The sequence below is a fragment of the Arachis hypogaea genome, chromosome 5 (genome assembly GCF_003086295.3).
Source record: "Arachis hypogaea cultivar Tifrunner chromosome 5, arahy.Tifrunner.gnm2.J5K5, whole genome shotgun sequence".
In the NCBI taxonomy this organism is placed as follows: domain Eukaryota; kingdom Viridiplantae; phylum Streptophyta; class Magnoliopsida; order Fabales; family Fabaceae; genus Arachis; species Arachis hypogaea.
The window spans coordinates 110,056,893-110,084,692 of record NC_092040.1 but is presented as its reverse complement, the minus strand read 5'-3'; the positions used below and the strand labels follow the sequence as shown (position 1 = coordinate 110,084,692).

Here is a 27,800-nt window from a genome sequence, read left to right as displayed (position 1 = left end):
CACTCAGCACACCTGAGTACAGAACCAGGATGCCATATCCTCAAAAAAATCCACCAAATAGAGAAGGTTAAGCAGTTTGCCCAGTTTGCAGATTACCTCAAGACACTAGAGATCGAGATCTCGTTTGCAGAAGCCCTTGAACAAATACCCTCTTATGCGAAGTTTATGAAGGACATATTAAGCCACAAGAAGGATTGGAGGGAGGCAGAGACAGTCTTCCTCACCAAAGAGTGCAGTGCAGCCATCCAGAGGAACTTACCAGAAAAGCTCCAGGATCCTGGAAGCTTCGTGATACCTTACAACCTTGGAGGCGCCTGTATAAGGAAAGTTCTATGTGATCTTGGGACAAGCATCAACTTAATTCCTGCTTTATTGATAAAGAAACTCGGCCTAATCTGAGAAGTCAAGCCCACCTGCATAGGCCTTCAGTTGGCTAATGGCTCGGCCAAGATTCCATCAGGAGTGATTGAAGACATGATTGTAAGGGTTGGGTCTTTTGCATTCCCTACAGATTTTGTAGTCTTGAATATGGAAGAACACAAGAATGTGTCCCTTATTCTAGGGAGGCCTTTTCTGGCCACAGGAAGAACCCTCATGGACGTGAAAAAAGGGAGAGTGACCCTGAGAGTCAATGAAGATGAGTTCGTACTGGATGCCACCAAGGACATGCAATACCCTGATATTCCAGAGGAGTGCATGAAGACTGAGATCATAAATTCCTTGGCGGAAGAGATACATACAATTGAAAGCCTAGAGGAGGAGCTGAATGATATCCTCGAAGATGCCAGCCCTGACAAGGAGGCGTCAGAAGAGCAGGAGAAGGCCTTAGAAGCCCCTAAAGTGGAGGATAAACCTCTCAAACTCGAGCTCAAGCCACTGCCATCATCCTTGAAATATGTGTTTCTAGGAGATGGAGAAACTTACCATATAATCATAAGTTCTTCCCTGAAGCCACAAGAGGAAGAAGCACTGATTCAGGTGCTGAAGACACACAAAACAGCTCTTGGCTGGACCATAAGTGACTTAAAGGGAATTAGTCCAACACAATGTATGCACAAGATCAGGCTCGAGGATGATGTCAGACCAGGGTGCAACCACAAAGGCAAATTAATTCGACCATAAAGGAAGTAGTGCAGAAAGAAGTCACTAAACTATAGGAGGCAGGGATTATCTATCCCATCTCAAATAGCCCCTGGGTTAGTCCTGTCTAGGTTGTACCCAAGAAAGGAGGGATGACAGTGATCCACAATGAGAAGAATGAACTGATCCCTACAAGGACAGTGATATGTTGGCGTATGTGCATTGATTATAGAAGACTTAATAACGCTACAAGAAAGGATCATTTCCCTTTACCGTTCATAGACCAGATGTTGGAGAGACTGGCTGGGCATGCATTCTACTGTTTTCTGGATGGCTATTCAGGCTACAATCAGATTGCAATAGATCCTGAGGATTAAGAAAAGACAGTATTCACATGCCCATATGGAGTGTTTGCTTACAGGAGAATGTCATTCGGCCTCTGTAATGCCCTTGCTACCTTTTAGAGGTGTATGCTCTCCATTTTCTCGGACATGGTTGAGAAATTCCTTGAAGTATTCATGGATGATTTCTCTGTCTTTGGGGATTCCTTTGATTCCTGCCTTAACTATCTGGCCCTAGTTCTGAAACGATGCCAAGAAACTAACTTAGTTTTAAATTGGAAAAAATACCATTTCATGGTGACTGAAGGCATTGTTCTTGGACACCTGATTTTGAACAAAGGGATAGAGGTTGATCAGGTCAAGGTGGAGGTAATTGAATGATTACCACCACCTACTAATGTTAAAGCAATCAGAAGCTTCTTAGGACATGCATGGTTCTATAAAAGGTTTATAAAAGATTTCTCCAAAACTGCAAAACCTCTGTGCAATCTGTTAGCCACTGACACTCCTTTTATTTTTAACAAAGAGTGAAGGCATGCCTTTGAACTTTTGAAAGAAAAGCTTATCTCTGCACTTGTCATTTCTGCACTCAACTGGGACCTCCCGTTTGAACTAATGTGTGATGCCAATGATCATGCAATTGGTGCAGTCCTGGAACAGAGACATGATAAGCTATTACACATCATTTATTATGCCAATCATGTTTTAAATGACGCGCAAAGAAACTACACCACCATAGAGAATGCGTTACTTGCAGTGGTATATGCCATTGACAAGTTTAGATCCTATTTAATAGGATCTAAGGTCATTATCTATACTGACCATGATGCTCTCAAGTACCTTCTGTCCAAGCAGGACTCTAAACCCATATTAATAAGATGGATATTGCTCCTGAAAGAATTTGACATAGAAATCAGGGACAAGAAAGGGTCAGAAAACCAGGTGGCTGACCACTTGTCTCGAATTGAACCTACAACAGGGACATCCTCTCCCACTATTGAAAGATCCGAGACCTTCCCTGATGAAGAACTCTTTGCAATATGTAAAGCACTTTGGTTTGCTGGCATTACAAATTACAAGGTGATAAGGTTAATTCCCAAGGAATTCAATTGACAGCAAGTTAGAAAACTTATCCATGATGCTAAATACTACTTGTGGGACGAACCATATATTTTCAAACGGTGCTCAAACGGTATAATCCGCCATTGCATATCTGAGGAAGAAACACAGCAAATCCTCTGGCATTGCCATGGCTCCGACTATGGAGGTCGTTTTGGAGTTGAGCGCACAACCACCAAAATCCTTCAGAGCGGCTTCTACTGGCCAATGCTCTTCTAGGACTCCCGAGAATTTGTTCACAACTATGACAGTTGTCAATTGGATGGCAACCTCCCTCATAATCACGAGATGCCTCAATAATGGATCTTGAAAATTGAGCTGTTTGATGTATGGGGAATAGATTTCGTGGGCCCTTTCTCGTCCTCATATTCGAACACATACATCCTTGTGGCAGTGGACTATGTGTCTAAATGGGTTGAGGCAATCGCATCACCCACTAATGACACCCGAGTGGTAATGAAATTCCTCTAGAAATATATTTTCAGCAGATTTGGTGTCCCAAGGACACTGATCAGTGACGAAAGCACTCACTTCTGTAACAGACAACTTGACTCAATTCTGCACTATTATGGTGTTCGCCACAGAGTGGCAAATCCCTACCACCCACAGACAAATGGATAAGGCGAGGTCTCCAACAAAGAGCTCAAAAGAATCCTGAAAATAACAATGAGCACCTCCAGGAGAGATTATGCAAGGAAACTTGATGACGCCCTCTGGGCATATAGAACAACTTTCAAGATCCCTATTAGGATGTCCCTCTACCAGTTGGTCTATGGCAAGGCATGTCATTTACCAGTGAAACTGGAGCACAGAGCCTACTGAGCAACCAGATTCCTCAACTTTGATGCTAAGACTGCAAGAGACAAAAGATTGCTCCAACTAAATGAGTTGGATGAATTCTGACAAGCTGCGTTTAACAATGCTAAAATTTACAAGGAAAAAGGCCAAGAAATGGCACGATCAAAAGATCTCTTCTAGAGTCTTCGAGCCGAGTCAAAAGGTTTTACTCTTCAATTCCAGACTCAAGCTTTTTCCTGGAAAGCTCAAGTCACGATGGACATGACCTTTTGTGGTCACTAATGTATCACCCTATGGTCATATAGAGCTCAAAGGCAAACACTCTGAAAAAAGGTTTACAATGAATGGATAGAGAGTCAAGCATTACCTATGGGATAATCTGGAGTGGAGAGCTCTACACTATTACTAACATGACAGCAGTAAAGTCAAGCTAATGACGGTAATGAAGCGCTTGTCGCGAGGCAACCCAACCATAAGTAGCATATTACTGTTCTAGTTCTTTTATTTGTTCTCATTCATATTCATTTTCAGTTCATTTCTTATTAGTTTTCATTGTTTCCCTTTATTTTTTAACTTTGGTGATCATGTGCAGCCCTTAGAATAGAGACAGAAATATTTAAAATTGCAAACAAAACATTCTAGAGAGAACCCCTTGCTGGCGTTGAACGCCAGACAAGAAGGAAGCTGGGCGTTCAATGCCCAAAGGAAAGAAAGGCTGGCGTTGAACACTAGTGAGGAGGCATTATGGGCATCCAACGCCCATTGTGAAGTGAAGAGTTGGCGTTGAACTCCAGGAGGGAAGCTCCCTGGGCGTTCAACGCTCAAATAGTGGCAGGCTCAGGACCATGTCATGGTCTCCTATGGGCGTTCAACGCCCATTCTTGGAGTTAAACGCCTAGGAGGGGGTGAGCCAACATTTCGAAATTGCAAAGAAAGGAAAGAAGAGTTGATTTTTTCAAATCATATCTTTTCAAAACCTTATCTTTTAATCAATCATATCTCCAAATCAAACTTTCTTTTATTTTAATTTCAAAAAAAAGTTAAACCAATTCAATTAATATCTTTTTCAACAATTTATTTTCCAATTTTATCTTTTCAAATCAAATCTCTTTCAAACCAAATCTTTTTCAAATCTTTTCCAAAACTTTTTAATTTAAAGAAATCTCATTCATATCTTTCTTGTCTTTCATATTATCGTTTCAATTTAAAATTTGGCTATCTTCTCCAACCTCCTTTCCCTTTAAAAAAATTTGAAACCACACCCCCTCCCTCTACTTAAACATTCGACGATCTCTCTCGCTCACAAGCCCTTCCTCACTATTCACCCGCTTCTCTCTTCCTTTTCTTTTTGCTCGGGATGAGCAAACCCTTTAAGTTAGGTGTGGAAAATGCTTTGCTCTTTCACTTATTCACAACCCATGCCCCAAAGAGTGGAAGATCTACATCAAGAAACAAGAAAGAAAGCTCCCCAACAACAATTGCTTATAAACCTTAGAGATTCTACTCCAAGCCTTATGAAGAACATTACTATGAAATAATGTGCAAAAAGACAATGATTCTGGAAGTCAAGTTTGACTTGAAAGAAGATGAATACCCAAAAATCCAAGAATAGATTCAAAAGAGGCGTTGGGAAATTCTAGCCAAACCTGTAACCAATGTTGGAATAGTGAAAGTCCGTGAGTTTTATGCAAATCTATGGATGAAAGATAAACAAAAGAAGGAGGGACAAGGATTCCATACATGGCACACCATGGTCTGAGGAAGGACTCTGTATTTTAATCTGGATAAGGTGAGGGAGATTTTCAATTACCCCCACAAAAGGATGACCCTGAATCCTTTAATAGGAGGGTACTAGCTAATCCAAGGTTAGATCAAGTCCTTAAGGACATATGTCTGCCCGGAACTCAGTGGATCAATGACAAGAAATGCAAACCAAACCAACTGAGGAGAATGGATCTCAAGCCAATTGCTAGAGGATGGATAGAATTCATTCAAATTAAAAAAAAATGTAACCCTTCTCATACTTAAATCAACCCTTCAAACATAAGTCTTTTCTTGAGAAATAAGGCTCAATCATAATTCTCTTTTTAGTAATTCAATTCAAAGCATAATTCATCATTTTTTAAATAATTCAAGTAAAATAATAAAATTCCTAAATTTGTAATTTTATAAATGACATTTCAGTTAAAGTTTCAGACTTTATAGAAATTTCGGTAGCATCTCCCCTAAAACTTGGATTTTGCCATCCTTTTCGAGTCCCAACCAAACCAATCCTCAACCCTTTCTATCGGGTTCAAAACCAAATCAGTTTCCAATAAAGCAAAATTCAGAATTTCAAACTATCAAAATCATTTCAAATCAAACCAACCCAGAAATCTCCAATTTAACAAAATCAGTCAATAGTGCAATCAAACAGACAACCATATTCATCCAAGACAAACCAGATAATTCATAAGAAATACATAATCACCAGAAATGCATTTCACACATCATATCAATTTATAACAATTATAATTTAAAATAAATTAGTTTTTAGAAAAATCTCCTACCTCAATAAGTTGAAACTATAACCTAAACGCGTCAACTGAACTCTTTTCTCTAAGTCCGAAATCAACGGCAACTTCAATTCCAGCTCCACTCACTTTTGCAATAGCATAAATAGCTTTAAAACACAACATGCAACCTTGGTTACTAACTCTAAAAACCATTAATATCGCAAAGGCTTTAATACATGTAACAAAATACTAACGCGGGGTCTCCGAAACATAAATACTTATGGTAATAACAAAACGAAACAGCAGTGGTCTCTAAATCGGTTTGGCAGCAACCCCGATAGCCATCCTAAGTGACAGCAGTGAACAGAACTCCGGCGACGGCGACTGAAACCAACATGCAGGGATTGTAACATTTTTCCTGAAATTCAAAAGAACTAAAATCAACTCGAAACTCTTACCGGCAGTGAGTTCTCTAGCAGCAGAGGCAGCTTCGTCCCCTCTCATCCATAACCAGCCTCGATAGAGATGGAAGCTGGTAGCGACGGTGGAGGTTCAAACGAAGGCGACGCCGGTGACTGGGCGCGGCTGCTGAACTGGTCGCGGAGAACCTCTCTTCCTCACGCGTCTCCCTCTCTTCGCGGTTTTGTTGCTCGACGGCGGCTCGTGGATGGTTCGGCAGTGACGGCTCGGTGGCATGGTCTCCCTCCAAGGTCCGACGACGACGCGACAGTGGCAGCAAGGCGTGGTGCAACAGCAACGAGGCTTCTCTGCTCCCTCAAGTCTGCGTGCTTTCTCTCTCCTTCTCCTTTGGTCTCTCGATGGCATGGCGACAGTGATGCCAGCCGGCGCCGTCCTCCCCCTCTTCTCTTCTCCCCCACCATAGCTCTTCTCTTCTCCCTTGCCATAGCTCTTCTCTTCTTCTTTCTCCCTTTCTTCTTTCTTTTTCTTTCTTTCATAGAACTGTGTGTGTGTTGGTGAGTGAGTGTCATGTGTGAGGGGCGAGGGAAGTGCAGTGTGTTATAGTTTTAAGGTGGTGTGAGTTAGTTTAGATATTTTTATTAAAATTAAGGTTTAGGGATGGTATAGGTTAGTTTAGATCCACGCCACATCTCTTGAAAATATGTATGTTCAGGTTTTTTACTTTAGGTCTAATTTGCACATTTGCAGAAGAAAAAATAGTTATTCCTTGTTTACGAGATTTTCTAAAATGGGTTTTATCCATGAATGTTTTAATCCAATGGAATTCAGCTCAGGGTACTCAATAGCAGACTATCTCTTTGATGGAGCTATGACTTACGAGCTAAGTTTTTTTTTTCATATTAGGCGGCTGTTGAAGTAATTCATATAAAAAACTATATGAATAATCATGAAAACATTGAAACCGAAGAGCTTTTGATTTTGAAGGGTCATTCACATAAAAAATAGTGACATTTAAATGATTAGTTTTAAAAATAGTAGCAATTAAATTAAGAGATTTTTTGGAAAACAATAGAAAATCAATCCAAAAAAGTCAAAGTTATTTCCTTATTTTGAATTCTTTAATTACCGTTAATCTTATTTTACATTTCGTAATTACGGTTGGAATCATACTTGTAATTAAAGTTATATATTAAATAGTATTTTATCTTGTTAATTAGGTATTCTTTAGGTACTCCTTAGATACTCTGGTGGATGGTTAGATAGAGTATGTTTATTAGGGTTAGGGTGTCTAATATTCTTATATATATATATATATGAATAATAATAATAACAAAGGTAATAAAACTTTTCATTCTTCAACTGTCTTTTTATCTCCTTTCAGAGCCCTCCTCTCATATGGTGCTTGCTCCACTATTTTACCATTCAACTCGATAAGTTTAACAAAGTTTTGTCATAGTGCGGTCAGTGTGGAGCCTACAACAAAGTGTGAATCTTTCACCAAATATGAGAATTTATAGTGAGAATAGCTCGTGAAAGGTAGATTTGTCCGATTTATTCATCAATGGCAACGAATGAGGTAGAGGTGATGAATGAGATAGAGGTGATGAATCCAGATACACAAAGTTTTACTGTAGCAGATTTTCAGAACTTTGCAAAGATGATGACTCATTTACAAGCTTTCCAAGCCACTTCTAGATCTAACACCAACCTGATTCAGGATCCTTTAAGTTGTTACAACCTTCACGCAAATTAGACACCTGGAATTGCTCTCACAACCACTCCACTAACCACATTGAACTACCAGACCTGGTCCAGATCTGTGTGTGGATCTATCTAAAATCGAAGAATAAAATTAGATTCATTGATAGCACATTACTCAAACCAACTCCAACAAATGATTCGTATGATGCTTGGGACTGTTGTAATACGTTTGTGCTATCATGGCTACCTGGATCATTGAGTCCAGAAATTTTGTAGAGTGTACTGTGGTGCGACAATGCACACGAATTGTGGAAGGACCTCAAACATCGATTTTATGAGGGTGATCTATTTCGGATTGCTGAGTTTGAGGAAGATCTGTTTAGTACAAAGTAAGGTGAGTTATCCATCACCTCTTACTATACAAAACTGAAAGGATTTGGAAGGAAATAGACGAATTTAGACCCATACCAACCTGTACTTGCTTGAGTAATTGTAGCTGTGGATTAGACATAATGAGGCAATATAGGTTGCAGTATTATATGATTCATTTTCTCAGAAGTTTAAATGACCAATATGCAAGTGTGCACTCCCATATTATATTGCTTAATTCCCTTCGATATGTGAATATTGTTTTTTCTCTACTTCTTCAACAAGAGAGACAAATGATGCATCTCATTGAACCAGATTCTAGAATATTAGTGAATGCTATTCACACTAAATCTATAGGTGAAAGAGATCCATACCAGATTAGCCAAGGCAATGCCAAATTTGTTAACCGGAGGTGAAAAAGGCCAATTTGGAGCCAACAATGTCAGAGGAAGAGGAAGAAGGCGTGGTAAAAGTGGCAAAGATACTACTAGAGGAGCTCCCAAACTTTGGTCTTATTGTGAAAAATAAGGTCATTTGGTGGATACATGTTACCAGAAGCATGACTTTCTACCACATCTGCAACCAAATCACTCTAATGGAGTACCTCTTTCAGCTAATTCAGTGAATTCAGTAGTAGTTGCGAGTAATGCAAAATGCAACCCCACAGTTATCCAAAATGAAGGCAAGATTAGTTTGGATGGGAGATTCTCAGATAGACAGAAAGAAGCACTTATTGCACTATTACAGCAACATAAAGAACTTCTTCATGATGAAAATTTGGCAACCATTCATGCTCTTTCAGCCGATATATTTCATTTCATTTCTCTTTCCAATTTTGAATTGAATTTTTAAGATTGGATTTTAGATACTGGAGCAACTGCTCACATTTGTTTTAGTCTTAAACATTTTCATTCTATTAAACATATTAATCTAGTTAAAATGATCATGTGGAATAGTTTTCTTTTTAGCTGATTTTTATTTGACTGAGGTTCTATATGTACCAAGTTTTAAATGTAATCTTATTTCTATTTCAAAAGTTACTAATGCCTTATCTTGTTGTTTTATGTTCAACGCTCATAATTGTGAGATTCAAGAGCGGCCTACCTTGAAGATGATTGGAATTACTTATCAAAAGCGAGGGCTATATACAATGAATACTCAAGCAAAGATGGCTGTTAACTTTAACAAATTAGAAGAAAAGATTTTGAATATTATGACAGAAGAACAGGACATACACACTTCACACACTTCACAGAGTATTCTTTGGCATTATAGGTTAGGCCATATTTCTTTTACTAGATTACAACAATTAGAAAAAATACATCCATTCATCTCATGTCCAAACAATGATGTACCGTGTGATCCATGTTATTTTGCAAAACAAAAGAGGTTACCTTTCTCTAATAGTTTGAGTAAATTTGAATTTTCTTTTGATTTGATTCATGTTGACATTTGGGGGCTATTGCCACACCATCTACTTTTGGGCATAGATATTTTTTAACCATTGTTGATGATAGTAGTTGATTTACTTGGATTTTCTTTATCAAAAATAAATCTGAAACTTGCTCTCGTTTAGAAAATTTTGTTGAAATAATTTATACACAAAAGGGAATCATGGTAACAGCCATTAGAACTGATAATGGCCAGGAATTTTTTATGAATTCTTTCTATCAAATGAAAGGAATTTTACATCAAAGAATTGTGTGGAACCACCACAGCAAAATGGAATTGTTGAAAGAAAGCATCAAGATATTCTAAATGTAGTTATGACTCTCATATTTGCTTCTAATCTTCCAAATTATTTTTGGCATTATGCAGTGACTCATGCTATTTACATAATTAATAGAGTACCCCAAGTTACATTTAAATATAGCCCATATCAGATTCTTAATGGCAACATTCTAGAATTACATTTTTAAAGGTTTTTGGTTGTTTAGCCTTTGCTTCTACTTTATATGCTCATCGAAAGAAATTGGATCATAGAGCACGAAAGTATGTCTTTCTTGGATATAAATTAGGGACACAAGACTATATTTTACTTGATATTAAAACCAAAGAAGTTGTTATTTCTCGAAATGTTGTTTTCTATGAACCCTATTTTCCTTTTAAAGAGATCTTGTCTTCAAATGATCAATCTTTAGGCATTAAAAATTCGTACTCTCAAAATTCTAATGCTTCTCATCTTGAAATGAATTTTCATTAAGATCCCTTTTGCAGTAGTGAAACATCAAATAAATTGCTTAATTTTGACACTCTTTCTAATTTAAAAAATAATTCATCAAGAGACTTGCATTCTAATGAAAAAATTCTCGTTTCTGAACCTCATGTATCTGCATCTAATTTTCATGCATCATCTTCTCCTAATTTTCACTCACTTGAACTTGCATCTCATGATTTTTCTTTTGGCTAAACTTCTATTTTTGAAGCAAATAATTTGAATCCTGCTGCATCATTAAGTAATCCAAATAGCACATCTGATGCTAATGAACTTAGAAAATCATGCAGGCAAAGAAAACAGCCATCCTATTTGCAAGAGTATCATTGCATGCAAGTCAATATTTCGGCTCAGCAATCTCCAACTTCCTTTGAAGTGAAGTATTCAATCTCTGACTATGTATCTTACAACACATTGTCAATAAGGCATAAAGCTTTTTCAGATGCTATATCCTCCACCACAACCAAGAAGTTATAAAGAGGTTCCTTTATGATTTCGGCGTAAGGCAATAAGTGCTGAATTGAATGCTCTTGAGGAGAATAAAACATGAAAACTGACTTCTCTTCCTTTTGAAAAAAAGGCAATCAGTTGCAAATGAATTTTTAAGATCAAGTTCAAACCCAATGGTGAGGTAGAATGCCACAAGGCAAGGTTTGTTGCAAGAGGCTTCACTCAAACGGCAGGTTTTGACTATTTTGATACCTTTAGTCCAGTAATCAAACTCACTACTTTAATAATGCTTTTGGCTATTGCTGCTACTAAAGGATGGTATGTCCACCAATTAGACGTCAATTCTGCTTTTTTCCACGGAGATTTACTAGAAGAGGTGTATATGAAACCTAATGACAGTGCCAGCTGGTTTAGTTTGTAAATTGGAAAAATCGTTATATGGCTTGAAACAAGCTAGTAGCCAGTAGCATCAAAAGTTATGTTGTGTTATCGTTGAAGATGGATATACTCAATCAAAATCAGTTGTTTATTCGCTAAACTATCTGATTCATGCTTCACATGTATCCTTGTTTATGTAGACGACCTAGTTTTAGCAGGAGATGATTGGAGAGAAATTGCAAGGATTAAACAGCTCTTGGATAACAAATTTAAAATTAAGGACCTTGGCGAATTAAAATTTTTTCTTGGTTTGGAAATTGCTAGAAGTCAGCAAGGCATTGTCATGTATCAACACAAATATACACTTGACTTGCTTGATGAGTTTGAGTTAATGAATGCAAATCTAGCCTCCACACCAATAGATTATACAACTCATCTATCTAAATCTTTAAGAATTTCTCTTGATGATGTTGCACCTTATACACGGCTAATTGGACGTTTTAATTTACCTCACCAATGCATGGCCAGATATATGCTTCGCAGTTGGCAAGCTCGGTTTTTAGATTATGCCACAACAAAACATTTCCAAGCCGCTTTGCGTGTACTTCGATATCTTAAAGGTGCTCCGGCCAAGGGAGTGTTATTTTCTACCTCCAAAAATCTCACATTCACTGCTTTCTCTGACTCAGATTGAGGAGCTTGTCCAGACACTAGACTTTCAGTATTTGGATTTTGTTTCTTTCTTGGAAAGTCATTGATTTCTTGGCAAAGTAAGAAACAACATACTGTAACTCGCTTCTCGGCTGAAGCTGAATATAGAGCCGTGGCTCTTGCCACTTGTGAGGGAGTGTGGCTCTCTTACTTGTTGAAAGACTTTAGAATACCTCTCTCTCGTCTTATTGTTATGTACTGTGATCATCAATCCGCTCTCCATATGATTGCTAATTCAGTCTTTCACGAAAGAACTAAGCATATAGAGATTGACTGTCATACTATTCATGATAGAGTTCATGAAGGACTGATTAAGCTCATTCTAGTTTCTTCAACAAACCAAGTTGCTGATATACTAACCAAGTCACTATCACCTAAAATTTTTTTCTCTTGTAATGACAAATGGGTCTCATCAATTTTCATGTGCCCCAACTTGAATGGAGATATAATTAAGGTTATTTATTAAATAGTATTTTATATTGTTAATTAGGTACTCTTTAGGTACTCCTTAAGTATTTTGGTGTATATAGATGGTTAGATAGAGTATATTTATTAAGGTTAGGGTGTTTCTTGTATATATATGGATAATAGTAATGACAAAGACAATAAATTTTTTGATCCCTCAACGGTCTTTTTCTGTCCTTTCAGAGCCTCCCTCTTATATGGTCTCTACTATTTTATCATTTAAACAGAGTTTTGTCAATACTCTTGAGTGATTACTCTTGAGTGATTAAGGCTTAACCATTTAAAAAAACAAATCCAAAAACACCCCGCCATTTTCCCATACCAGTTGTCCAGTTGTATTAGACCGCCATGGGGCTACCGTAATGGCGCAATTGCACCACCATTTGCCCAACACTGTTTCTGCAATGCCACACTTAAAAATGGAGGTTAGCCCAAAAACTGCTATGCCTTAAAGCTATGGCACACCATGGTCGCAATTTAGAAAAATACTTGAGACTATCCATGAGTGTGTGATGAAGTGTTCCCCGACCATCGGAATTCATCAATTCAGCATGAAGCAAAAAGAATTACTTAAGCTACGAGTTATTTTAATGAAATATCAGGTAGTTAAAAGAAGTTAGTTGTATGTACAATGATCGGAGGGGTTAAAAGAAGTTAGTTGCATGTATGTGATTGTGAGGAGTCCGACTTGTATTTTGAACATTCTTGGACAAAATAACACAATGATCGGATTGGGGTTTTCTAGCACTGAGCAAGGGGAGGTTCTAGGTTAATACTACGATAAGAAATCACGAATCATGTTCTGGAGAATGAAAATGGAAACAAATATACCCTCTCATCATTGTATTTATACATTACAAGCTGCAGGTGACTAGCTATGTTTACTTCCATGTCTCTCGTTCTCTTTCCCTCCGGTATGCGTAAATAGAACTGAGAACAACCTTTCCAACTCTTCTGTTTCTCCGAGCTTTTCGGCTCATACCTCTCCTTTGCTTCTTGACAACAGGCTGTGACATCGGTATACAGTGAATCCATCTTAAAGGTACTAAGGCTGCGACAAACTGTAAAAGAATTCCAGTAGTCAAGCCTGAGAAATCACCCGACGTAATGCCAAGGAGAGATGCCAACCCAATACCCAAGAACCCACTAACTATTGATGATAGACACAAAGCTGATGCAAGGAAAGAGGTGAGAGATCCTTCACAACCCTTGGGACATAAAGTTGCAAATAACACTGAAAATGGAAGGAGCTTAAACTGTGCCAAAATTTCGGCCAAACCGGAGAAACAAAAAGTGAACGCCTCATTGGAAATTCCCAATTTTACATTTATCTGCTTCACTAAAATGAGATCAAGAAGTAGGGATGAAGCATATAGAATCTGCACCAAGCCTATCAGTTTTCTCATTGCTACTTTCTTCCATTTACGGTTATAGAGCACAGTAGCTGAAAGAAGCATCATCTGGCCAGTCACTCTTGATAGCCCAATTATCATAGGATCAAGTTTTAAACACTGTGTTTGATAGCAAAAGATAGAGCCTGAAAGCATAGGTACCATGGCAATTGATCCAACAATCCATATAAGTGGATGCAAGATGCATACGTCACTAATAGCCATGATGAGATCATATGCTTGTTTTCTTATATCCTCTGCAATGCACTTCATAGTAAGATTTCGATCTGAAAGTTCTATGCCTAGAGACTCCTCTCTTGTGGATAAAGAAATTGCTAGTTGTAATGACAATAGAGAAGAAAATATGATGAACATAATTCTGGGAGGCATCTTCTGTAAGAAGAAACCACCAATCAAGTTGCCTACAATTCCACCTCCAGCTAAGGCCATGAATGCATATGACTGTAGGCCGCATATTTTTTGCTTCATTCCGTATTCTGCCACAAGTGCATCCTTTGCTACTTCTGTAATGGATGCACCTAAATTACTGAGAAGCGCGCATGCAATCAAGTTTAGAAGCACTTCCCGTGCTGCAGGGCCTGATGCCAGAAGACCCCAAGAGATGACCTGCAAAAGTACTGTGTATTGAACAAAATAAGTATATTCTAACATTTATTTTATGAATAAGAAACTCATTTAGATAGAAGACAGTTATAAATAATTGGCAGAATAAGGTATCTTCCTCGGCATAAATAATGGTAAACATAGACTCGACAAAGAAAAGTGCCTAGTAGGATACCAGATCAGTTGCTTTTGCCGAAGAAATTCAATACCAAACCCAGCCTAAATCACTTCAATTGTTAAATACAAGGATAACTTTTCTTCTTTTCCTTTTTAGCATTTCTAGTGCTTTTGACATTTATCATAAACATGATTATTCTAAAACATGAAACAACCTACTGCATATACATAAGTATCTCATTAATCTTGGAGATTGCAGTTGTATTGAGTTTACAAACCAAATCTACGGACAAAAAACTGCTATCGCTATTACAATTATAGTTTTAATTAAAACCAAAGGCAAGGTAAAAAATTATACCAAACAGAAACACTTACCCTCTGCTTGTTAAATGCAGTGACCTTATCAGTTTGATGCATCAGAGTTTGAAATTCAGGAAAATTTAGTACTCTCATTCGCAATACACAGCTTGCAACACACAGAGGCTAGCTCTTGTTAGATAAGTCATTTCTTGTTTGCTCAATTATAATGTTCAGCAAATTAAATACATCAAAAGGGCAGGCCGGCATATAAACATCGAGCATTACACAAGGTTCAGGAAAAGGCTGCAATCAAGGGTTGTAATGTAGGCCGTCTAATCCGATGCAAATACTGGTGGCTGATTCCATGCCTAGCTCGAATGCTAAATAAGTCATTTCTTGTTTGAGTCAATTAAAATGGTGCCCAAACTTAACTAAATACAAAAAGAAGGCAGTTCAATGCATATGCACACAAATACATACAAAACAAAGAGAAAAGGGAAAAAAAGGGCAGAAGACATGAATGACATGGTTCATAGTTGTTTACCTCCAAGAGAAACATAGGGAATCCTGTGAGCGCCACCAATGTAGATGGCATCAGAAATGATTCCATAAAGGGGCTTAGCGAGCATTGGGAGATTAGCAGAATACTGCACTAGTTGCAACGTTGAGGGATTCAAGTTGAGGCTGTTAGCCATGTGGAAATTAAGAGCAAGCCATGGAAAGCACCTGAAACCTTGAACCCAATAACCAACACCACACAATAACAACATTCCTCTCCTTCTAACTTCCGAAGAAGGAGCAGAAGGACCACCATTACCATTACCATTTTCTTTCTCATTTTCCACCGTCTTCCGCTTCTTCTTCTTCATCAATAACATAGGTTTATCAATTGCATTGGGGTTTTGGTTTTGGTTTTGGCTTTGGAAGCAAACGATTCGTCTTGAGTATGGCGTCCGTAAAGAAGTTTTTCGCTGCAGTTTATTCAACTTTGGCAAAAACGCCATAAATGGTGGGCTTAGAGAGGAAATTGCAGGGTAAATCATAATTTAGGGATAGCGAAAGGGGAGAAAACAAATGAGAATTGCAAAGTTTTGAATAAAGAACAAAGACAATTACATTTCTATAATATTGGCTTAAGTTTAAGATAGTGAGGAAGAGAAGACAATACTTGCGGTAGCAGTAGCAATAGTCAGAAAGAATATGCACCGGAGAGGATAGAGATTAGAGAGGGGGGATCAAGCGAGGGATCTTCTAGAAGAGTGTATCGGAGGCCGTTCTAAAATTAAAGAATAAATAAATAATAAAGATGTGGAGGGTTCCAGGTTCTGGCAGAGGCATTTTTGTCTACCTTCTGGTGGCAACGCGCCAAAACTTAGATGGGATTGGAACGGGTAGGCCTTTGTTCTTGTGAGATTTTGATTGATGGATTAATGGTATTGTTTATGCGACATGAAATGTGATTATGACCTCAACGTTTGAAAGCTGTCTCGGAGATCCCTAGGATTTTGATTTTGGACCGTTGAACCATCAACCATGCGTTTCGAGGGGAATGTTCAATTTGGTCCCGGCCTGAAACCAGTTCAGCACATATTTTATTGGATTCGAATTTGTTATTTTAAACGTTGTTATTTTTGGGTCGTATTTGGTTTATGTTTTGGTCACTCGACTGGATCTGAAATTGGTTTCTGTAATATATATATTTTTATATTTGAATTAATATTTTTTATATTATATAATATTATTTTTGTTTTAAGATTATTTATTTTAGTATAAATATGATATATTATTTATTAAATTTAATTTTTAAGTTTTATTATTTTAGAATATAAATTTTAAAATATATAATTATTAATTTTATAACAGATCGACCCGTTTTATTCTAATTAAAATTTTATTCATGAACATTTTTAATTTACGGTTATTGTAAAACAGTTTTATTTGTGCATCAAATCATGTAAATCACCATCATCATTATCCTCCTTTCTTCCTTCTCTCATTTCTTTTTCATTGTCTTCTTCTTCTACCAAACAAAAATTTGTAACATTTTATTTTGAACACTTTTAAAAAGTTCTTATGTCATGATTAAAAACTGTTGAGTTTAGAAAACTTTAAATATAATGATGATCAAACATTATTAATTAAGAAAATAGTTAATTTGATTTTAGTTTTCAATTGTTTGTTTAATGATTTTATTTAGTGTGTAGATTTTGTTATTGGGCCAAAAGTCACATAAGTCCAATAAGATAAGAAAGTATTCAGTTCTTGTGCAAAAATAATTCCAAAATATATGGCTGAATCATTTAAATGAATATCAAAGCTATTTGGGCCAAGTGTCATGAGAATAGTACAAATTAATATTTGTTGAGAGACCAACAAGCCTTGATCCAAAATTGAAAGAAGAAAGAAAGTAGTGGAGCATGCTTTCCTCGGTTGCCTACCTTGATGGGTTATGGAATTCAAACTTTGATTAGATTAAATTCATGCCTTGATAACTGAAAAGGAAAATTAAAAGTGATTTGATTGCATTAAATGACTCCACGCGTTTCTTTATGCATAATGGAAGTGAAAATTAATTCATTTTAATATAATTCATTGCTTCCATTGAAAGTTTTTTTCTTTCTTCTCTCTCCTCTCTCTCTCTGCGTTTCGGTCATGTCAATAGGGAAGAAGAAGATAGAAGTTATCAGAAAAAATAGAGAAGCTATGAAGAAGCAAAATGCTAGGTTGATGATGGTCTTTGCTAAAGGAAGATCTGAAGCATGGCGTGGCTAAGACTTTTGTCACTAAAGACAAGATGTAAAGCAGAAGCTTCAAGATCTTCATGCCAAAAATGTAGAAGATCTTCAAGATTTTTGCTCGTTTTCTTTTTTGTTCATCCAACACAGGAGGTAGCTTCTGGAGCTACGTTGTAAGACCCAAGACCTTTGGAAGAGGGATATCATTAGCTAAATTTCAAATTCAGTGTTTCTGTAGCTTTAATTTCGGAAATTTCTCTATTAAAGAAAATTAAAGCAAGTTTTGGTTTATTGAATTTGAAATAAATTGATATTATTATCCAATTTTACAATTATTGAATTATTTTCTATATTTGAATCATATAGTTGGTAGTTATGAAATAAAAAGGATTTTTATATGATTTTGGACTAAATAATTAATATTTTAGAATATTGATATTGCTATTTTGAAAAATGAAGAAATTAAGTATATTATTTTAATTATTTGATTTGGGCATTTTTATTGAAAATAATTTGTGAAAGTGATGAACAAATAGTATTTTCTATATATCATTAGTGTTGGATTTAATTTGGGTTTCAATTACTATATTATTCCCAATTTTATGTGAAATTACTAAAATGCCCCTAACCCTAGTTTTCAAAAAAAAAAAAAAAACCCTAGCCCCCCCAAACCCATACAGCCGCAGCTGCTGCCCCTCTTCCTTACCCCCATCATCACTCACCCACAAGCAAACCTAACACAGACACAAGTGAAACCCATAGTAGCGCCAAAATCAAAGAAGGAAAGGGAGAAGAGGGCTGACGGGAAGGGAGAAAAAGGGGACGGAGGCCGCTGCCCGATCCGCGCCGCCGTTGCCCTCGTCGCGCCGCGCCGCCAATCGCCCTCACCGCACCTCACAACGAGCTACGTTCCAAAGCCACCCGTCCCTGTGCCGTCCTTCATGCCATCGCCGCCGTCGCGCCATCTGCGATCAGCCTCGCCGTTTTGCTTTCTGTCAAGTCCGTTTTGCTGCTGGTGTCGCCAAATCAGGCTGAGGAAGAAGGAGACTCTGTCGCGTCGTCACCAAGCCGGACCGCCGCGCGTGAGGAGCCGGGCTGTCGCTGCCTTTCTCGTTGCAGAGGAGAGAGAGTGGTTGCGCAATGTTAAAGGTGGGAGATGCAGGCTAGTGGCGCGTGCAGGAACGCAACCCACTGTGCAGAGCTATCTCCGCCGTTACTGCCGCCGTCAGCGCCGCCGAGGCTCCGGCCATTCTTGTCGTTGAGGGAGCTCGCCGGAGTTGCTGGAGGCCGCCATCGCTCTATCTGGTCCTGTGTTGAGCTGCGCCAGTAAGCCTCTGCCGCCGAAAAAGTCCCTGCTGCTGCGTCGTCGGAGCTTCTGGCCAAGCCTCAATCGCCAGAAACGCTGCTGCTGCCATCGAGCTCCACTGCTGGTAAGGCTTTTAAGTTGAGTTTCCCTTCTGTTGAGTTTCCTGAAACTTCATCGTCGCTGCGTGTGGTTCAGATCGCCGCTGCTGCTTGGGGCTGACTGCCGAGTTGCTGCCGGACCGGTTCGGAGACCGCCACCGTTTTTGTTTAACCAGTTCTCCTTCGGTTCAGTAAGCGTTTCGATTTGAAAGCCCTTTTGTTACTGTTCTGTTATCATACGCTAAGGTTTGTGGCGTTAATTGCTATAGGATTGAGTTCGGTTGTTGTATGTTGCGATTAGAGTTGTTGAGACTGTTGCAAAAGTGACTTAGAGCTAAGGTTTTGGTTGCCGTCAGTTCGGTTTGAGGCGGAAAGGACTTGATGAGTCATTTGGGTTATGGAATTGCATTTTGAGGTAGGGGCGCTTTCCAAAACTATGTTTTATGTATTGGAATTATTACATATGGATACTGATGTGAGACATTGTCTATTTGGTGATTGTATCTGCCTTATGTATTATTTGGTTGTCTCGAATAATTGTGATGTTTGTTTGGTTGAGTTATTGTGCGGCTTTGTGAAATGTAATGTTTGAAGTTGATTCTTTAAAGATTTGAAATCTGAGTTTAGTCTGTTGAGGATTGATTTGATTTGAGTTAATTATTTTGATGATTTGAAAAGTTGAATGCACTTTTGAATTCAGCCTGGTTTACTTTAATTGACTTGGTTTTGGACAAATGATTTATTACTGAGCTGTTTCTTTAAGGCTTTGGAAATGAGTTAAAACGGTTGATATTGAGTTGATTTTGAAATGGTTTCCTTGAGATATGCCACTGAGGTGACTGTTGGATTTAGCTTGTTTTTGAATTGATTTCTGGTTTTGAGCTATTGAAAAGGAATGAGAAACGGTTTAGTTGGGACCCGAACCGGGTGGCAAAAGTCCAAGTTTTAGGGGAGGTGCTATTGAAATTTCTACAAAATCCTAATGTTGTTTGAAAAGTTATTTAAAAAGGGTTGGATTTGAGAAATTGTATTATTTGATTTATTAAGAAAATATTTATGTTTTCAACCTTAATTTATTTAATGAACCTTATACCTTGAGTGCGGCTTAATTAGAAATGAACTATTTTTACCATTTGAATCATTGAAGGGAAAGATGGTGCTCTAATATTGATTTCAATATAGAAAGGAGCTTTTAGTGGTTTTAAAGGAAACCAGACTTTTGATTGAGTAATTAAGCTTGAGGCATTTTGGAAGAGTTAAAAAAAATGGGTTCCAAAAAGAAATCTGAAAGCGGTTTGATTCAAATGAACCGGTTCCGTTTCAAATGAGTTGATTTTTGGACCGGGTTGGAACTTGTGATTTTGTATGATCGGTTTCATAATAAATTCAGTTTTATTTACTTGAACCGAGAATCTATGATTTTAAGAGTTTCAATGAATTTTAAGGAATTTGATGTAAGTTGGCCTTCCCTAAAGACTTGGGGCTCTGCCGAGAAACTTTTGTTATAAAATCCCATTGTTGGATGGGTGGTTTTGAATACTTTGAAATAAATCCTTAACTTACCGTGGTTTTGGAAGTTTTGGAGAGAGAATGCCAAGAGTGGCTTTGTTTTAAAAAGGGAACTCACTTTGAGTAAATTTGGCTTATGAGCCTGGGATGATTTGGGAAATGAGATCTTTAAAGCCAAGGTTGAAAAGAGTTGAAATTTGATTTCAAAGTGAAATGGCTTGAGAAAAGTGAGTTATGGCTGATTGCCGAATGAGTTGTGGGCCGTATGGCTGACTATGAATTATGAATTTAAGCCGGATGGCTGAGATGGATGTTGATCCATGACTGGGACTGAATGAATATATGCTTGAGTTACTTGGGTAGCAGCAAGGGTTGTGGTTCGTCCCACTTACTCCAGGTCAGAGACTGTGACGCCTGGGTAGTAGCGGTAGTAGTGGTAATTCCACTCGCTCCAGGTTGAGCTTTTAAATACCTGCCTGGGTAGTAGCCGCAGTAGTGGTTATTCCACTGGCTCTGGGTTGAGCGGGTATTAGCAAGGGGATTGTAGCTCAAACTTACTTGCTCCGCGATGGGTGTTTCTGTCCATGGTTAGCTACTAGGACGTGTCGGGTTGGCTATATAACCGACAGATGATATCATCAGCCACTAGGACAGGCATGCATCATATGCATCTATGTGACATTGTTTGGGTGTGCATATTATACTTGGTTTGCCTTTGTGATTAACTGCTAATTGTCCTACTTGCTGTAACTATTTGTTTGTGCTTGAACTTCCTATCTGTGTTTGCATCCGGGTCTCTGTTGGATTGTGGTGATTGGTTGATGGTTGGATTGTTTGGGCCTAGGGCCGTGGTTGGAATGAGATGAACCGATGGTTGATTTCAGTTTTGTGTTTCTGGTTTGGAATAAAATATGACAGGCTATTTTGGTTTGGCATAGATAAACCGTTTTGAAAGGCTTTTGAGAATTGAATGGTTCCTCTTTCGGAAAAGGATTTCAGGTTTTTCTTTTATTATAAACTGTCATTTTTGAAAAGAGGCATAAGTCGGTTATTAATCACTGGTACGGTTTATCTTCATGTATCCTATTACAGTAATTCCCAAAAACCCTCTACTGAGAACCCTTTTGAGGATGATGTTCTCACCCCCCTACATTTTTTCCCTTTCAGGATATGGGTGCAAAAGTTACAAAGAGCTTATATAATTGTTGTTGTGATGCTCTGTATTGTTTCAGTTATGGTTTATTGTACCCTCGCCTTTATCTTGATATAATCTGTAAGAAGGATAGGAATTGTATTGGTTAATACTTGTAATATTATTTATTTATATGTATATGTATATATATGGATGTACTCTTTATGAGTTTTGTAAGTTGTATGATATCTATGGATGTACGTTATCGAATGAAGTATCTTGGGAGCGATATTGCAGTAAAAAGTTTTAAACAGGCTCATATTTTAGTATTAAATAGTATATGTGTCGTCGTAATGTTCGATCTATCAGAGTTGCGCAGCCGGAAGCGTGAGCTTTGGTAGTTAGGGTGTTACATACATGGAAGAAGAAGCAAATATGGAAAGAAAGGAGCTGTCAAGGATCAGAGATCCATCAAGGGTTGAAAGTCTTTCTTGGAGCCAAAGTCAAGATGAAGGGCTCAGATTGATGAAGATTGATGAGAAGGGATGAGACAAAGGTACATGCATGTTGATTTGTTTTCGGTTTCTCTCTCTCTTCTCTCAGTCTGAACCGGTTGTGTGTTGAAGAAGAAGATAATGGCTTGGTTGAACCGGTTTTAACCTTGGAAGCTTTCCCTTCTATAATAAAGATGAACGGCTAAAGGTTGAAACAAGGAGAGTAAGCACAGAGTTCTCATAGCTACCCTAAGCTAACAGAAGTTCTTCTCCTTCAATGTGTTTCATTTTATTTTTTTTCTTTAGTTTTGTCTGTCTGAGTCTCATTGTGAAAAAGGCAAACACAGTGAGGTTTGTAAGAAAAAGGCAGTGAGAGGAAAAAGGCAGAGAGTGCAAAATTAAAGAAAAATCCATAGATGTCTAAGAGTTTCTTTGTATATCTGTGTTGTGTTTCATGATCCTGTGGGAATTCTCTTGCAAGTTGGGTTAGTACTTTGCAGTTGAAAGCTTGGTAGTTAACCAAGTCAAGTTCAATTTTGGGGATAGATTCTGGACTTGTCTCAGATAGGAATGGGTAGTTCCTAGGGAAGAATTGGTGTATAGTTGATTACAGTGAAATTCCGTCACTGTTGTGATGGAGATTGGATGTAGGTTGCATTGCACTTAGCAGCTGAACCAGGATACTTTTGGGTGTGATTCTCTCTTTCTCTTCTACTCCATTTCTGTTTCTATTGCATAGGAGAGAAAAATGAAAAATATCTCCTAATCGATTACGAGACAAAAAGAAAATGTCTCTTGACTTGTTATGAGACAAAAAACAGAAATATCTCCTGAAGTTATCTTAATAGGCAGAAAGTAATACTCAGCAAAATAGGGGCTAAGATTCAAGCCCCCTTTCTCTTAGCCACCGATTACCATAAAAATCTTATAGTACTATTTTTTTAACTCCTCCTCCTACTTCTTCTTCTTCTTATTTTCATAGTTTTTCTTGTTTCACACTTTCATAATTCTTATTTTCACACTCTAAGAAGAATAAAAACAAAAAAAGTAAAAGAAAAAGAAATTATGCAAGCACATGATATTTTTTTTCAATTTTTTTGAAGGTTAATTTGTTGATGTTATTGATGTGAATTTTATTGTTGATTGGTTTATGAACTGATTAGAAAAAAAATATGGAAGTGGTTGAAGTTCAGTTAGGGTTGGAGTTCAAGTCACTCACTTAGTTTATGGATGCTATAAAAGAGCATGCTTTGTAGAATGGAAAGGATAATAGGTATGTCAAGAATGATAAGGTGAGATGTAGAGTAGTTGTCTCTATTAATTCTGATTACGACTAATTTTTTGCAGACATGTGTCACCTAAATATGCAAGCACCGGAATGCTTAATGAGCGTAGTGATATGTATAGCTTTGGAGTTCTTCTCATGGAGATAATTACAGGAAGATCCCCCATTGATTATTCTAGTCCTCCTAGTGAGGTGATTATTGGTTTTTAAAATGATTTTCATTTGTTCATTCGATGAACACCATAGTTACTTAACTCTACTCTTGTTCTTAATTTTGTTTCAGATGAATTTGGTTGATTGGTTTAAGGGAATGGTAGCAAATCATCGTGGTGAAGAGTTAGTCCTTTAATCGAGCTTCATCCCTCTCAAAGATCCCTGAAGCGAATGTTACTCATTTGTCTTTGCTATATTGATTTGGATGTCGTTAAGCGACTAAAGATGGGTCAAATTGTTCATATGCTTGAGGTAGATGATGTTGCATTTCGTTATGTAAGTCCTTTATATGCTTTTCAGAAAAATAATAACAAGATCTATATGCCAATTCAATTTGCCTTAAATAACTAACTCTTGTTTTGTTTATTAATTAGGAAATTCTTACACTTAAAGAGAAAGACAATGTGCCTTCTTCTGCAGATGTTTCGAGCAAAAGAGTGCCATATGAATCAAAATATCCAAAGTCCATAAGAAAATCAATATGAAAATAATTGTTTGTATTTTACTTTTGGACATGCAAACTAAGGAGATCAAATTGTTTGTTCTTACGATTTTTTGTATGTCATGAACGAATTAAATTATCCCATTATTGTGCATATATGCAATACATTGTAGTCACTTGTTCAGGTCATGCACCTTTTTTGATGTATTTGTTTATCTTTGGAACATGGAAGAGATGAGCCTTACAAATGTATCTCAAGATATATCAATTTTCTGTCTGCATATCGATGTATTTTTGCAAAATTACTAGTGTGTCATAAAATGTCATGAAGAAACTTGTTAGAAATGATACTTTTGGAGATAAATGTGTATGTCCAACAAAATATTATTATGAATTATTGTTATTATTTTTTATAAGAATAAACTTTTATAATTAATGACAGTGTCCTTAATTAAAATTAAAAATAAATAATAACGATAGTAATCATAATAATGAGACATACATTGTTTAGTGATTATTTTTAATCATAGAAATAAATTATTTTTAATCATAGAATCACTAAAATTAGGACATTAGTGATTCGACTAGATTAATATATATATATATATATATATATATATATATATAGAGAGAGAGAGAGAGAGAGAGAGAGAGAGAGAGAGAGAGAGAGAGAGAGAGAGAGAGAGAGAGAGAGAGAGAGAGAGAGAGAGAGAGAGAGAGAGAGAGAGAGAGAGAGAGAGAGAGAGAGAGAGAGAGAGAGAGAGAGAGAGAGAGAGAGAGAGAGAGAGAGAGAGAGAGATTAGTGCCCTAGCACATTCTTACAAGATTAGTGCCCGAGCACACTCTTGTGATCAGAAAGGATGCGAGCGGGATACTCTGCCTCAGACCTCACATCTCAACGTAAGCGGGATTAACCATCGTACTTAAGCTAGCGCTGCAACCTCGACAAGCAGGATTAACCATCGTCCTTGCCAGGCGCATAGCGTCTTACCAAATCATAACAGATCAGGGTGACTTACCTTGCCCAATGGTATTTGGGACAAAATCCAACAATAATCCAATGCTAGATGACTCCTAAACAACCAAAATCACAAAATTTACTGAATAATTAAATCCAAAATTAAAAATTTGTTAGGGTAGAGAACTGGGAAAAAATTAAAATTTTCTTATCACTTTGTTTGACTAGAAATGATGGACTTGGCAAGAGCTTCGTGTGGCCACAAACGGCACGCGAATTGGAGTACGTAGCTCAAGATATGACCAAATGAAGAAGAAGATGAATAGTAACCTTGTTAAGGTTCTTCTTCTTCAATCTCAGCAACCCTCCCTTTTTTTGGTGTGTTATGAGCTGAATCGTTTCACTAATTGGGTATTTATATGTCGGGCTTGGGCCCAACTTGGGCTCTGTCCAACCGTTCAACATTTTTGGTTCGTTTGGCCTAATTTTAAGCCAAAATCTTTAGAATTAAAGCCCAATTTTCAATTCTAAATATTTTTCTAAGATTTTCTATAGTTTTTATTACTCTAACTTAGTACAGGACAGACTTAAGCTAGTAATTGTAACACCCTAATTACCCTAAGTCTTACCTCACGTCGTAAAGCAAAGGTTAATCAAAAGGTTACAACAATTCTAAAGCTTATATATAAATATATATATATATATATATATATATATATATATATATATAATAATTCTAGAAGCCGGATGAAGAATTAAGCTCAAAAATAGAGTTTAAAAAGCGCATAACGTTCACCCGAAGCTACAAACTTATAGCACAAGGTATAGATATAATATAACAAAATATAAGAGGATAATAGTATAAAGATCTAGCCGCAGCTCGCGAGCTATATACAGACAATACAGAGCTTTAGAAAGTAAAACAGCTTATACAATAATTCTCTCAAAGTAAGCCTCTAAGGCATAGATAAATACAAAAGTAAGAGATCTAATAAAAAGAAATCAAAAGACTTCAAAACATAACAAGGATCCTCCGCTCTATCACCATCAAAGCAACTCACCGAGGTGGGTTGTGATCTGCCTCTAAAAAACAACAATAGAGTATGGAATGAGAACTGGAGGTTCTCAATATGGTAACAGTTCCCAGTGATGTAAGATATAAGACTCCTGGACGCCAGAGGCAATCCTAGAGCTTCATATCCATCGTGAGATTTCAGACTTAAAACATAAGTACATTTAAAACTATATCTTTAAAACCACAATGAAAAAGGGCAATCTAACTTAGTGAATTTATAATCTATCAATTTTCCGCTGTCCCACAGCCTTCGCCAACCTAACCTCCCTGCAATCCCATCGCCACCGCCTACCGAACCTCCTCAATCCTAGCAGAAAACACAAATAATACAATGCAGGTAAAACACAAGTATAAACATGTATATCAAGTAATTCAAATAGAAAATTAGGTATGTTATACAATTAGGCAAGCAATTCAAGTCGAAAAAGCAAGCAAACAGATAAAAGATGCAGATGATGAATGCCTGTCCTATCTGGCTATGATATCACATCGTCGGTTTAGCTGCCAAAACGACACACCTCCATGGAGATGTCACCCTTCGGTCTCATAATGGGAACCTCTGAGATATCATGCCCAGATCTCAGTTTAGGATGTCAGTGCCTGCACACTATAGTGATTCCGAAGGGATGCGAGCGGGATACCCTTACCACGGACCTCACATCTCAACGTAAGCGGGACTAACCACCGCCCTTATGCCACCGCCGCGACCTCGACAGGCGGGATTAACCGCCGTCCTTGCCAGGTGCATAGCGTCTCAATAATCTCAATTTAAAAATATTACATCAGTGGTTTTCAAAATTATTTCATTCAATACTCAGTAATTCACCACTTCCACAATTTTCTATCAGTAATCATCAATAAAATACCCCGCCTTCTCACTCAACCAAATCCGTCCTCAGTACTCCAAAAACCTAAGTCTCCGTTTTCTAAACTTTTGCAAGAAAATCCTTAATTGATTTCACCTTGAGCCTTCTTTATGTTTTAACACCCAAAAATAAGCTAAAGAGTCTTATATAAGTGTCACAAAAGTTTACAAGCCTGCTGGGAAGGTAAAGCAGTTAAAAATAATATGTTTATTGAAAAATAGGGTAGTGTGTGTACGCATAAAAGTGTTCGTACGCACAGAAAGTAAAAGTTTTCATTTTAAACGCGGCACAGATGCGTGCGATCACCCTGAATAAATTGCCATTCCCAGCGTGTGCATGCGCACGAGGTTGTGCGTACGCACAACTTGTAAATTTTGCAGGGTGTGTGTGCACCAGAGTGTGCTAGCGCTTCTAACAGTAGGCACCTCCCTGTGTGTGTGTGTGCATGTTTTCAAAAATTCACAGGGTGTGCGTGCGCACAAGTCAAAAATAGCCACTGATCAGAGCACGCTCACAGTAGTGTGTGTGCACACACAAACCAAAAATCACAAATTCTGCAGCTTCACAGAATTTAGATTTCTGACACAAACTTCCAACGATCATATCTTGGACTAAAAAATTCATATTTCTACAAATTTTATACTGTTTTAAAGCTCTTAGAATTATCTTTAATTTGATATAAAATTCATTCAATTTCAAAAACTGTAACTCAA

At 37.5% G+C, this 27,800-nt stretch overlaps 1 protein-coding gene and 1 long non-coding RNA gene across 7 annotated transcripts; one reads left to right on the top strand and one right to left on the bottom strand.

The window, feature by feature from the left end:
• Positions 1 to 13,186: 13,186 nt before the first annotated feature.
• Positions 13,187 to 16,540, bottom strand: LOC112802693 (probable folate-biopterin transporter 8, chloroplastic). The gene is made up of 2 exons (XM_025846017.3): positions 15,519 to 16,540; positions 13,187 to 14,571 (listed from the first exon to the last, which is right to left on the bottom strand). Exons 1-2 carry the CDS (start codon positions 16,015 to 16,017, stop codon positions 13,424 to 13,426), a joined length of 1,647 nt encoding a protein of 548 aa, XP_025701802.1. The 5' UTR covers positions 16,018 to 16,540; the 3' UTR covers positions 13,187 to 13,423.
• Positions 16,541 to 18,280: 1,740 nt separating this feature from the next.
• LOC112802692 (uncharacterized) lies at positions 18,281 to 24,490 on the top strand. 6 transcript variants are annotated; one of them, XR_011882419.1, is made up of 8 exons: positions 18,281 to 19,139; positions 19,211 to 19,304; positions 19,383 to 19,528; positions 22,124 to 22,310; positions 23,412 to 23,521; positions 23,596 to 23,725; positions 23,817 to 24,022; positions 24,121 to 24,490. It is a non-coding gene; the product is annotated as an uncharacterized lncRNA (long non-coding RNA). The 6 variants fall into 6 exon arrangements; XR_011882420.1 differs by lacking the exon at positions 22,124 to 22,310 and having other exon boundaries at positions 23,428 to 23,521; XR_011882421.1 differs by lacking the exon at positions 23,412 to 23,521.
• Positions 24,491 to 27,800: the final 3,310 nt, after the last annotated feature.

Bases quoted from the DNA above. Each gene is read 5' to 3' on its own strand.
- LOC112802693 (XM_025846017.3), bottom strand. From the start codon at position 16,017: ATGATTTACCCTGCAATTTCCTCTCTAAGCCCACCATTTATGGCGTTT. The intron at 14,572-15,518 runs GTAAACAACTAT...TTCAATACACAG, and splicing joins TCCCTATGTTTCTCTTGGAG to TACTTTTGCAGGTCATCTCT.